The sequence below is a fragment of the Microcebus murinus genome, chromosome 1, assembly GCF_040939455.1.
Source record: "Microcebus murinus isolate Inina chromosome 1, M.murinus_Inina_mat1.0, whole genome shotgun sequence".
Taxonomy (NCBI): Eukaryota; Metazoa; Chordata; class Mammalia; order Primates; family Cheirogaleidae; genus Microcebus; species Microcebus murinus.
Window position 1 is genome coordinate 66,488,217 of NC_134104.1, and position 13,918 is coordinate 66,502,134.

The window sequence follows — 13,918 nt, forward strand, 5'->3', positions numbered from 1 at the left end:
TTGCCTTATTTATCAAAGTAAATAAGGTAAGTTAGGTAAACTCTGAGACAGTTTTCAGCAGAAATTTTGTAATTTATATAAATTATCTATAAATTTATATTTGAAATGTCAAATAGACTAGCAATGTGATGCTCCTTTTTACAATAATGGTAAAGTCTAAAGGAATACATGGAATGAACATAGATACAGAAATAAGATTAAATATATATGCAGTGAGATAAGATCTGGGTTTAAGGCTTGCCTCTGCCACTTATTATGAACCCCAGTTTCTTGAAGCACTCTCATTTTCTATTTCCTAAGGTGGGATTCGTAATAAATAATACCTACCTGGACTTGGGATGATTTGATGACAAAATAGTATTATGGTTGTTCCAAATCAGTCACTTAACTGTTATAGCTGGTAAGATATTGAATTATGTTGCTTCCAACGCTTGGGCCATGGTTGAATGGCTTCAATTGTTTACATAGAGTAAACTTAAAAAAACAAAATTAAGAACACTCTTGATTTTTAATTTGTGCTTTGCACTCTTGCCATTAATTTGTACAGAACACACAAAAGCAGAATCAGATGACAACAGGGGAAGAGGAATGGTCATTCAAAATTTGTACTTGTGCATCTCAAAACCAGACTTGATTTGCCATGGAACAGAAATCTTGGACAGTCATCTATCTGTCTGGCCTCAAAACAGTTAAGGCACAGCTAATGGGGCCAGGCCTCTAGTACTGCTGACATAATACATGCCCATAAATCTAAGTTTTGAAGGCTTGAATTGAGCAGAGCCACATGGTGTCACAGGGGCCTGGTGAATGAAAAGCAACTGTCAGCTTATCAACAGAAAGATAGCAGAGAGGCCCTACCAGTGCTCTGGAGATCTTTATCAGCTAGGCCTCAGAGAACAGGAGTTTGACCCATACCAAACACTGCAGAAATAATGTCAACACACCCAAGACCACAGCCAGCAAGGAATTTTCTGAGATAAGATTACAATATTGTCCTTAAAGGGATGCCAACCAAGTCAGTTGATCTCTAAATATTCCCTGAGCAGCAACCCTGTAGGTATCCTTCATACCAGGGAATTTTCAGAGCTCAATTTTTGTGCTTCTAAATTCAAATATTCTGCTGTTGTTTTCCAAAGTATTCACAAAACTCTAGCAATATCTAAGAAAGTCCCAGCAGGGTTAAGGCTCAGGAAGCCTAAGCTTGGTGCCCATGAGATCCACCAGTTGTAGAAGCTAGAGACAGCTCTCTATTGGCAAAAGCATTCATTTACCCTTTTTTCAGGATTTTCTTTCTTCTCTATTAGCTGTGTATAAACCAGAGCATCTCCCAGGCCAGATTAGACCTCTAGTCTAGGGCAAAGTCATTGTAGGAAAAGGTGACTCAGTCTTCAAGTAGGTGTGAAAAGCCACTGTAATAGTTTGTTTAAATTTACCTAGTCCTGTGTTTGCTGTAAGTATCAATATGCAAAGTGGTGCTGTCAGGGGAACCTCTGGAGGAGGGGAAGAGATAGAGCTGGTCAGGGTTTTTCCAGTTTTCCTGCCTCTGCTTTTGTTCCTGCTGTCTTCCCCTGTGGAATTCCTCACCCCTTCTCTTCTGCTTTAATACATCTCTTCCATTAAACCTTTTCAGACCAATCCCGCCTGTACTGATCTGACCCTCCTGTAAACTCCTCTAGAGGCCATACCAGCCCTCTGGCAATTAATCATGTTCTGCCTTGTGAATTTATCTTAATTTTGCTAGCACTATCTTGCTCCTTTATTCTCATTCATTCGCAAGGGAACTCCCTCCTCTCGCACTCTCTCTCTCTCTCTCTCTCCCCCCCATCATGTGAATGTCTATGTGTAGCTAGATAAGAGGTCTATAAAATAGTAATCAAATCTGTTGTAAGTCTTTAGAACAGACTACCTAATATGTGCTCCATGACATAGTTATTATTTAGTAATTCTTGCTCAGGAATTACTAAATATTTGCATGCTGAGGCTCCTGTGTTGCTTTTGGAAGTCTTGAGACCCTACCTTTCTCAACACTGATAGAACCAAGAACAGCATCCCCAAGCAATAGGAGCTAGGAAGACATCTGAAGTGGGCTTAAAGGGCTTTCTTTTGAATAACTCAAAGCTATTCTGTAATGTCAAGGTAGGTGGATTCTAATGCTGATTTCCTCAGTGTTTTGTTTTGAGATAGGGTCTCAGTCATCCAGGCTGGAGTGCAGTGGTGCAATCATAATTCACTGTAGCCTTGAACTCCTGGGCTCCAGGGATCCTCCCACCTCAGCCTCTCGTGTAGCTGGGACTACAGGCATGCACCACCATGCCTGGCCAATTTTTCTATTTTTTGTAGAGACAGAGTCTCACTCTGTTGCCTCAGCTGGTCTCAAACTCCTGGCCTCAAGTGATCTTCCTACCTCAGCCTCCCTAAGTGCTAGGATTACAGGCGTGAGCCCCTGTACCCGGCCTTCTCAGAGTTTAATGTGTATTCAGATGTCAAGAATTTTGGGGAAACTAAGGCTGCCTGATGTGCTTTTCCTGCATGCCCACATCTGCCACGTGCCTTTCCTAGCCTTCTATTCTACCTTGACAGTGGCTTCCCCAGACCTGCTCTTCCTCTAGCCTCTTCAGAGGGAGCCTGGAGAACTGGGTGTGGCACAGACACTAAGAGCCAGGTAGTGTAGTTTAGTGCTCAAGTCTGTCTGTCTGGAGTTCAGATCTCTCTCTGCCCCTTATGAGCTGTATGTCCTCAGGCAAACTGACTAGTTGTTAAGTCTGCAGTTTCATCTTCTCGAGGATTATAATAGAACCTACCTCAAGGAGTTGTCCTGAGAATGAAATAAGATAGTCTGTGCCAAATGCTTAGGCTATTGCAGGTATATTATAACACTGAAAACCGTCAATAAATGGCATACAGCTTACAAACAATATGCTGATTTCTCCCATTTAAATACGAAACAAACTCTCTTGACCTCACATGCTCTCTCTCCTCTATACTCTGTCTTACTCCCATTCCCTTGCACCCTTTCCAGTCAGGCTCTGGGCCCCTCCATTCCACAACAGCTGCTTTTTTGAAAGTCACCAGTGACTTCCATGTTGCTGAGTTTAAGACTTAATTCTTATGTCAACCTTCTTGACCTATCAAGCTGCATTTGACACAGCTGATCTCTCCCTCTACCATGAGACATTTTCTACAGGTACCCTTTAGGACATCCCACTCACCCAGTTTTCTTCCTAGTTCTCTCGTCACTCTCCTTCTGGCTTAATCCTTGGACTTCTTTATCCAGAGCCCCTAGGTGATCTCACCCAGCCTCCCGGCTCCCAGCACTGACTCAACACTGACAACTCCCCACTTATCTCCAGCTCACCAGCACTTTCTCACCCTGGGCTCCAGACTTGATAGCAACTATTCACCTATTGAACTTGTCCACTCAGATATCTAATGGGCATCTCAAAGATGTCTAAAGCTAACTTCTACCTTCCCTCCCCCAATCCTGCTCTTCCCGTAGTACTCTGCATCTCAGGAACTCCATCTTAATGGTTCAGGCCAAAGACCTGAGTTACCCCTGACTCCTCTTTCTTCATATCCCATGCACAGTCTGTCGGCAAATCCTATTGGCCCTATCATCACAACATATCCAGAAGCTGATCACTTCTAACAACCACAGGTACAACCTACTCTAAGCCACCAACATCCCTCACCTGGAATTGTGCAGTAGCCTCCTAACCAGTCTTCTATTTCCACTTGCCCTCAACGTAGAAATCAGGATACCCCTCTAAAGCATAAGTCAGGTTATGTCACTGTGGCTCAGAGTCTTCCAGTGGGTTTCACTCCAGGTAAAAGCCAAAGGCATAACACGGGCATAACGCAGGCCCACCATGCCCTAGATGGCCCAGCCCATGGCTGCTTTCCCTACTCCCCTCTTACTGCTCTTCCCCTTGTTTACGCCACTCTCGCCCCGCCAGGCACACCCCAGGTCTTGCCTCAGGGTTTTTGTATTTGCTCCTCTTCTACCTGCCTGGATGCCCTTCGCCATGTGGCCACCTGGTTCACCCTCACCAATGTTAGGGCCTTGCCCAAATGTTGTGTCATGTGCCTGTCCCTGACCAGCTGTTTAATTTGCACCCCTGTTCCTACCCCAGCATTCCCTAGTTCCTTTCCCTACTTTATTTTTTGACATAGCACTTTTTACCATCTGTTATACTTTTCATTTTACTTATTTTGCGATTGTGATAGTCTGTCATATGTGTTTCCCTCCAGAACATAAACTCCACATAGGCAGGGGTCTTTGTCTCTTGCGCACTCCTGCATCCACAGTGCCTGGAACGGTGCCCACATATTAAAAACTGGGCGAGCGTTGGCTGTTACTACTGTTCTGGAGGCTTCCCTTGGCCGGGGTCTGCAGCTGTTGGTGTCCTTCTGCCTTGTGTCCTAGCTTCCTGAGGATGGAGCTGTCTTACACCCAGGTTGGCAGCCTGCCTTAGCTGCCTCTGACGTGGCCGTGTCTGTCTGTCCTTTTTCCGCAGAAGCGTACTCTCATTCCTCAAGTGAAAACGGAGGCAAATCCGAGTCAGTGGCCAACCTGCAGGCCCAGCCCTCCCTGAACTCCATCCACAGCTCCCCCGGTCCCAAGCGCTCCACCAACACGCTTAAGAAGTGGCTGACGAGTCCCGTGCGTCGGCTCAACAGTGGGAAAGCAGATGGGAACATCAAAAAGCAGAAGAAAGTACGGGATGGTCGGAAGAGCTTCGACCTGGGATCTCCCAAGCCTGGGGATGAGACGACCCCTCAGGGCGACAGCGCTGATGAGGTACTTGCACACGGGCCAGAGGGGACCCTGCCATACCCCCTTTCACAGCTCGGGAACCCAGGCAGTCTCTAATTCCCAGCAATGGTCATCCTGAGCCTCAGTGATTTGAGTTCCTTTTATTCTGATGACCTTGCCCAGTTTGGTGACAAATTCAGAGACTAACTGGCTCTAGGACATCCAGCAGACAGAAACCATTTGCCAGATTTGGAGACAGGAGCCTGGGCCAGAGGGGAGTCAGTTGGTCGCTGGTTCCCTGCCTCCACTGAGGACCACATCACAACTGGCTAGGCCTGTTTAGATTAAAGAAAATAGAAGACTATGGTGGGGCATTATAGTGGTTTACAAGAATCTTGAGTGGTACCATTTATAAAAGGGAATAGACAAGTCCAGGTTGCCTCAGAGAACTATGATCAACAGACAAGGTTACAACAGGCAAAATTTCAACTTAAAGCAGAATTTTAATGGGGCATTAACCAGTGATGAAATGGGCCTTCACGAGAACTAATGGTCACCTAAACTGGAAGGGCTCGAGAGGCCGTGCAACCTTGCATCACAGTTAGAGAGAGCCCTGTGTTAGCCGAGAGGCTAGGCTCGGTGACCTCTGAAGTCTCCTACAAAGCTGAGATTCCGTATTCAAAATATAGTGGGTATGTTTTGGTTGGGGAAATGAGATACCTGTTTTATCTGGCAAATTAACTTACTCTAATGACTGATATGGCTAAGAAGTTCTTCCTGACATGTAACCAGATTGCCTCTTCTTGTAATTTTATGCTATCTGCCATTTCTCCCTCTGGAAATGGAAATAGAGCCCAGTGATATTTGGATTGTGCTTTAATAGCCCTACGAAAGTTTAAAAGTTAGGTTCTCTCTGACTGTTTCGAGCTTTCTCTTTTCCTGTCTAATCAATAAGATAGATTGTTTTTGTTGTTTTGGGGTGTGTGTGTGTGTGTTCATTAACCATTTGGTCCGAATTCTCCTTTGAGATGAGCAGGTATATCCATATACAGGGGAGGAACCTGAAGCTGATAAGATAGAGCTGTGTTGAGAGGATCCCTCCTCTTATATGTTATTTCTTTAAAATGTCAAGTCCTGAACTATTGGCATTTTTAGCTTTGTGAAGCGGTAACTAATGCTGCTCTTTTGTTCTAGAAGAGCAAGAAAGGTTGGGGTGAGGATGAGCCAGATGAAGAGTCACACACACCCCTCCCTCCGCCTATGAAGATTTTTGACAACGACCCCACACAGGATGAAATGGTAGAACTTCTTTACTTTCTTACCTGAAAGAGCAATGTGTCATGCATGTGATTTTGTGTTGTGTGTGTGGCAGGGTAGTCATGCTCTTTCTCCTTTGTTATCTCTCACCCCACATGAATTCATGGTAATAGAGATTCTGTCTGTATTTGGTAGGTGACCCCTCCCCGAACCCCAGAGGCATGACTTCATTTTGGGCAGTTCTGGGGGTGTGCGTAGAATTCTCAAAGTGGGAACCTGCCTGGTGCCCTGTTGATAAAGGGTAATGGCTCTGTCTTTGGAAGCAGCAGGTCCTAAAAGGAACTATTTTAGGATCTGCTATTTTACAAAATCTGATATTTTATATCAAAAAAGAATCTGCAGTGGTTCCAAGTTGCAACCATTTCATTGTACCTGACTATACAACCTAATTTTAGTCATTTTTCCTATAGTCAACTGTAAAATCTAGGTAATGGTAAGCCCAGTGCTGTTAAAATTTTGCAGTTATAGCATGAGGGATGGAAATGCTGCTAAGAGGAGTTTGTCATCAAAGGTGGGCAAACCTGATATGCCAAGTTGCCCAACTTTGCTTTGCAAAACTCCCTGGCCCACTGGCACACAGAGGCTTGCTGGTATCTGAAATGTTGGTGTCCACTAAGCCTGTGATCACCTTGATTGTCCCGGTTGTTCTGGAGCAGAGGCTTAGGTTGGATGTGCTTCCAGGTACTGACCTGAGGCTTGGGGCTGCTTCGTGTTCTCCGCCACTTACTTTCCTTACAGCCATGTTTTCACTTTGGGGTGTGTGTGTGTGTGTGTGTGTGTGTGTGTGTGTGTGTGTGTGTGTGTGTATTTTCTTCCTTCCCTTAAGTGTTGCTGGTTCTCTTAGAGTCTGGACGTTGAAGTGGTGGTTACAGCTTTTGATTGCATGGTACTTGCCATTTGCTTTTCAGAATGTTGTTTTCATTGTGTGGCAGTGGTGGCAGCGTGGTGACAGTGGTTGCTGGCCTAGCCATCCTCCAGGCTCTCTTTGTGCTCCCTGGTGCTCTGCCTGCTGGAGGGAAAGCCTCCTTCATGGTGGTGGGCCCAGTATGTGCAGGCAGGAAACAAACCTTTATGATACCACCTAGGATGCAATTCAAAAAGTACTGACTGCAGATGTATAAGCTTTTCTGGTGATCAAAAAGTACTGTCTGCAGATATATCAGCTTTCTCTGGTCATATCTCAGTTCTTATTTTAATTCTTTCTGCTTTGCATTTAAATTGTTAATCCACAGACATTGATAGATATCTTCTTCTGTGGTAGGCAAATCTAACATCAGGCTAATGACAGATGTGGCAGCTGGGTGTCCCCACACCCAGTTGTGGCCCCTCCTGAGGTGATGTTGGTGGCCCCCATATCCAGGGCCAGCTCTCTGACTCTGGATTGCTGGGGAGAAACGTAGTAGGAAGCATGGCACATGCCCATCCTGGAGTCCTGAGACAGAAATGCTGTGCTTCACCTTGAGATGAGAGCAAGAAGCAGCCTCTGCGTTCCCAGAGGCCTACCGCCACGTAGTGTTTTATAAACAGTGATCGCGCGGGGGAGAGGTGCCCAGGGCCCTGTCCACAGAGGGTCCGGCGGGCATAAGATAAGCAAAGGTCATGAACCTTCTCCCTCTAATTCCCTCAAACACAGCTTGTTTGGGGGAAGTGGACATTATGTTGTTTCTAGATAATTTTTAACTGAGAATGCTGACTTACCCCAGATATTCATGTAGCCCTTTTCTTAGCTAGAAATAGGGTAGATGCCAAGAATCGCTTTTTAGACACATTAACTCTCCTCAGTCCTGCTTATTTGACTTCTGTACATTTTGTTTTTCTGGAATATTTGGTAGTGATGTGAGCCTCAGAACTTCTAGCAAATACAGTTGGATATATTAAAACAATTTTTACAACAGTGTAAAAGGAATTTTTAAAAGTTTACCCATTGTGATGTTGTGCGATTATTTTATTTCTCTATGTTTCCTTATGGTCTTTGTTCATATGTGTGCATGATATGTTCACTGTTTTATTTACTGAGATTTCCTGAAGTCTTATTAATTTTACCTTCATAACTGTTAACAGCTGGAGAATATTTTACTTATTTAGTGTTCCATAATTTGCTTCCCCAGCCCCTGAGTGGGACATCCTAAGGGGGTGTTTCCAGTCTTTGCCACTCTGGATAATAGTACTGTGGACAGATAGATCACTGTGCACATAGCACATTTGTTCTTTTGACTCCTGTCCTTGGAGTAAGTTTCCAAGAGTAGGGTTACTTGAACAAAAAGATGATAACTTGATTTTCCACACAGACTTAAGTTTTTTCCTGCATTCCGCAGGAGAGGAAAAGGTATATTGTTATATCTTTTTAAATTACAATTATTTTCCCCCATCTCAGAGGCAAAGACTTAAAGTAACTCTTAGATTAGATAAGAAGCTTCGTTTCTGAAACTCTTCCGCTAACCTAAGAGACAAACTTGAAGGCAGAGCAAGGCCAGGACATTCAACCTCTTCACCCACGGTCCTTACTGCTGAGACTGAAGGAGCCTGTGTCCTGGCCCTGGAAACACCACTGCCCTGTGCTCTGATAAGGCTGGGGTAAAAGTGCACACATGCTTTGCAGGGTTAGCCATTTCTCCCCCAGCTCCTTCTCAGGTAGAGGAAGGAAGGAAAAACAATAAAAAAACCACAGTCCCTCAGGGAACAGGAACCCCCAAACCATTGACCAAACTGCCACATGGCCAAGTCCTTATTGCTGGTGCGAGAGTGGGAGGAGGGGCCAGGGAGGTCCTGCAGCAGAGCCTCCTTCACTGTGGCTGCTGGCACGTGTGACACGCAGCTCCTGCCAGAGCCCTTTATCACTGCCTAGTGTTCCAGTTCAGGGGCCTCACCAGAGCCAGCTATGTTTTGTGGAGGGGTAAGGGTGTGTGTGTGTGTGTGTGTGTGTGTGTGTGTGTGTGTGAGAGAGAGAGAGAGAGAAGAGGGGGAAGGAGAGGGAGGGAGAAGGAGGGAGAGAATATGTGGGGGGACGTCTAGCTCACTGGTCTCTAAGGACCTGCCCCTAGCATTTTTGCTGGACACACAGTAAAGTTCTATATCTAAAGCTGTGTAAAGCAAGGACTATTTCTCTTCTTTGGACACACCTAAAGCTAGGTTTATTGACTCCTGCATACCCTGGAACAGCAATGGGCGGCTGTGCAATGGCCAAAGTCTTGTTTGCCCTCAGAGCAGTCACCCTCCAGCCACCCCATCACTGTCAGTGGGTGCAGCCCTTGCCTGTTGGCCACCCAGGAACTCCATGACCCCTCCTCTCAGCTCCTTCGGAGGCCTACGGAGAGCCTAGTCCCATCCATGCTTTGCTGCTGGCCAGAATTTCTGACAAGGGGTTGGGCAGGCCTGTCCCACACCCACACGACCCCTGCCTCCCTCTGTCATCTCTTCCCTCTAAACTTAGAGCTTTGCTTCCCTCACCTGCCTCAAGCTTTTGACTTTCTATTTTGCTTCCTAATCGCTGTTCCTCATTCCTTGCTAATCTGCTTTTCCTTTGCTGCTCAATGTCTTGCAGTCCTCCTCTTTGCTAGCAGCCCGGCAGGCTTCCACGGAAGTACCTACTGCTGCAGACCTTGTCAGTGCAATAGAAAAGTTGGTCAAAAGCAAGCTGGTAAGTGGGGGTCCTGGAGACAGTTCTGTGTGTGTCTCACCTCCATGCGGCTCCCAAGGCCTTGCACCTGTCTGCTGTGCTCTCTTTGGACCTAACCTCGTGCCTTCTGTGTGATTGTTCCCAGCTAATGATGGTTTCCAAACAGCTGTGCCTCCAAGTCCTCTGTGGCATTTGTTTGGGAATGGCCATGGGAAATTAAGGCCATTTGGGAGTTGGGAGTTGATACAAGGTGAAAAGTGTCCAAGACAAACTAGCCTCACTGTAAGCCTGATCCAGCTGCCCGCATGCAAGTGGCATCCAGTGTGTGCTGAGGCATGTCTGGTTAGCACTGAAGCTAGCGTGCTGTGCTGCTGAGACACAGAATACAGACTGGATCTTTGAAAACACCAGGAAATTTTATCTGGGGCCTTTAGAGAGCCTGCTGGCTTGCAAAGTCTTGCAAAAGTGGACTGCTGATTATAAAGGGGAATGGGCAAAAGTGTGTGGATACCTTTCAAGAAATTCAGAGATATTTCACAAGAAATTCAGAGCTGGTGCATATTCCCACATGAAGGGGAAGCTAAACGTAAACCACTGACAACTGGTCTAGCTTGTGACTGTCTCATGTACCAATCAGCACATTGGAGGGAAGGGTGATGAGTCTGAGCTGGTTTGGGATTTTGACATAATGCTGGTGAAAAAGCCCTTTTTTGGATAGCTCATTAGGATAGAGCTGCTCCCCTACCCCCGTGCTTTTACATTTGAGTGTATCCCTATGGGATGACAGTTTGAAGCATTTAGGAAAATGCCTCTTTCAGTCTTATCCATGTCACCCGTTTGGCTTCTCCTGCAATTCTCATTAGGATAAATGTCTGTGCTTTGCAGACTTCTGTTGGGCAGTCTTGTTAATGAATGCCATTTAAACCCTTCTCTGTGTGGCCCAGGAATTGAAGGAAAATGATGGATGTTCTGTAGGGAAAGCTGCCCAATAATTTTGGTTGCAGTAACCCCTTTTTCAGATAGCCCAGCCTACAGTGTATAAATGAGATATAACACATACGATTTTATTCTTTCATTCCTATATCTTCCTTCTTATTAAAGCTCCTGTTTTTAGTAACTAGTGTCAAACTCTTGAAGGTTGCCCATTTTCCTGCCATCTCTGCCTGTCCTGCCAGTAGGAGTTAAGTGCTCCTATGGGCACTATATTGACTTCTCAAAGGACTTCTCTCTGGCTACACTTCCACTTGCTGTCCACACTGACCCATACACTCTCTTCATTCTCCAAATACCATCTTTAATTTTTTCTTAAAATTGTCCTTTCTTTTATATTTTCTCTTTCACCACCTGAGCCTGTGCCCTGACTTGGTGCCTGGACTGTTGCAGTAGCCACTGCTTTCTCTTTCCCCACCCTGTCTGTCTACACACCTCATTCTCTCAATCAGTCCTCCACAAGCACTGCCTACTACCTACCTCCTTGCTGGGGTTTGCTGCCCCCATCTTACCTGTACACAAGCAGTGGTCTCCAATGTGGGGCTTTCAGGTACCCAGTTTACTGGGATATGGGAAAAAATATTTGAATATCTTTATATCATCATTTTAAAATGTTTCATATATGTTTTGTTATGTACATAATGATAGTACAGTAGCACAGATACATAATTTATAAATAAGTTACATGTTTTGGGAATGCATGAACAAACTTATATTCACTGATGTCATCACATTTTGGAAATCACTGACCTATAGATAGAGTCCACTCTTACCCAGTATTCTGATATTTTGTGGCCTATTCTGCAACCTACCTTTCCAACATCCACTTATGATTCTGGTTGATAAATTCTGCTCCATCCAAACTGTTTTCTTCCCTAGCCCCAAACCCACACTTGGCTTTCCTTCCTCCAAGTTTTTGTCCAAACCACCCCACTTCTCTGGAATGTTTGCCCTCTTATTTCTGCTTATCTAGAACATAATGGTCCTTCAAGGTCCCACTCAAGTTTCATCTCTTCACAAGGGCTCCTCTGACCAGCCTGGGCCAAATTCCCTCTGTAATCACGTGGCAATTACTAAAGCCACATGCACTGAGGGATAGCTCTAACATGGCCCTGTTGTGTTAGTTGTTAAAATATCTTAATGTTTGCATTTGTAGTTTACTTTTCCAGCTAAATGGTAAGTCATTTAGGACATTAGTATATATTCCTCCACACTCACTGGGTTCTTTGTGAATGCTTATTTCCAAAGTCTGTATGTGTTTATATTTTGGATTACCTTTTTCCTACTACTGCCGCTAACCTTTGCACTGTTGAGAGTCTCTTAGGGCCTCCAATTTGCATGATTAATGGGTCTGGTGTTAAACATGCAAATGAAGATATTGAGAAGTACTATTAGAGCAATTTCCCAGAGAAGAGGGAGTGTGGGATGGCACTGGAATTGATTTGTCTCAATAAATGTCTATTGAATGAATGTCCTTTCTGCAGTGAGTTTACCATAATAAAGGCTTTAATTTCTTCCACCAATAACTACACTTGAGGACCTACTACAAGCCCAGAATTTCTACAAGCCCAAGAGATTTCTTTGGCTTAACATACAAAACCAAGCCATGGTATGGATATCACAGGAGGTAGTGAGGAAGCAGTTGTTTGCTTTCTTAGAATCTTCTCACCAAAATCCGATTCTTTGTCCTCTCCTCTACCTTCTCTTCTTCTCATTCAGCTGTAAGGTAGCAACACAACAACAGGAGGTTGAGAATATCCCAGCCATGTCTGGGAACACTAAGGTGCATTTTCACTGCCAGGACTCTTAATCCTATTTCTTTATCTTAGAAGAAGAAAAGATCCAGAGCCATAAAAGTTCTGACTTTTCTGACTAAAGCCAACAGTGATGGCTGCCAGTAATGGCCAGTGTTATCCCAGACTTAATTAATGCACAGATCAGAAGTACTGGTCTCCCTGCACTTAAAGCTATTCAGACCATAGCTGTCGCGAGTTGTGTGTGAGTATTGTGTTGTGTTTTAAACACAACATTCTAAAATGTTCTTGAACAAACTGGAGGGGCCCAGAGGAGATAACCAGAACACTTGGTTCATGTCATCTAAAGAAAGGTGAAGAAACCAAGGTTAAATATGGAGAAAAGTTAGGAGAAGACACATGAGAGCTGTCTTCCAGTAGCACCGCTGTGGGAATGGAGAGTTGTTCTGACTCTGTCGCTCCAAAAGGTGGAACCTAGACCTGTGTGTGGGAGTTTTCTTAGTTCAGTATAAGAAAGAACTAATAAAGTCCTTTCCACTTTACAGAGTCAGATTCCATTTTACAGGAGCATCTGGTATGCTCGGACTTTTTTTTTTTTTTTTGACACAAGGTCTCATTCTGTTGTCTGGGCCAGAGTGTAGTGGCATCATCATAGCTCACTGCAACCTCAAACTCCCAGGCTCAAGCAGTCCTCCTGCCTTAGCCTCCTGAGTAGCTGGGATGACGGGCACATGCCACCACATCTGTCTAAATTTGGTATTTTTTGTAGAGACTGGGTCTCACTATGTTCCTTAGCCTGGTCTCGAACTCCTGGCTTCAAGCAATCCTCCTCAGCATCTCAAAGTGCTGGGATTACAGGCCAGAAAAAGTACATTAGCTCTATTTGGGGGCAGGTGGGTGAGCATCCTTTCTTGGTAAACAAAGGCCCTGATTAATCAGTGAGCTAATGTACTTTTTCTGGCCAGAGTTAAAGATAATACCTTGTGTGATTTAGTATAGCCTTTTCTAGACCTGTGGATTGCTGCTGCTGGCAGAAAGCGTGCCAGGAATCAGAAGACCTAGGTTTTAGTCCTGCCTCTGCTGCTTACTGTACAGCCCTGGGAAAGCTAGTCTACGTGGGCCTGTGTGTTATCGCACCTGGTAATGCTGATGATTCTGTCTACCTGAATCAAATCTCAAGATAGTTATGATGCACCTGGTAATGCTGATGATTCTGTCTACCTGAATCAAATCTCAAGATAGTTATGATGATATGAATGTACTTTGTAAACTGATAAACATCTGCAAATATTAGCTCTTAGCCACCTCAGCTGCCTTGGGAAGGGCAGGGAAAGGGAACCCTGTCATCTTTATCTTCTGTGACCTAGTGTGGTGCTGAGCATGTGGAAACTTAGTATTCATCACAATAGACTGGTGGTTAGGTGAATGTTGCAGGTAACAACAGTCTACATGATTTGGTTTTATTCCTTAGTTTTGAGGAACAAGAGC

General features: G+C 44.7%; 1 protein-coding gene across 26 annotated transcripts in view; it reads left to right on the plus strand.

Annotated features, from left to right (window-relative positions):
- Positions 1 to 13,918, plus strand: part of KALRN (kalirin RhoGEF kinase) — a 653,674-nt gene that overhangs the window by 565,830 nt on the left and 73,926 nt on the right. For 16 of the 26 annotated variants that reach the window (XM_020287027.2, XM_020287016.2, XM_020287028.2 and 13 more), the window contains 3 exons: positions 4,515 to 4,798; positions 5,948 to 6,052; positions 9,612 to 9,707. In XM_020287027.2, coding sequence (XP_020142616.1) covers positions 4,515 to 4,798; positions 5,948 to 6,052; positions 9,612 to 9,707 — 485 coding nt within the window. The remainder of the gene's footprint in view (positions 1 to 4,514; positions 4,799 to 5,947; positions 6,053 to 9,611; positions 9,708 to 13,918) is intronic. The other 10 variants (XM_020287022.2, XM_012780447.3, XM_020287065.2 and 7 more) reach the window with 3 other exon arrangements.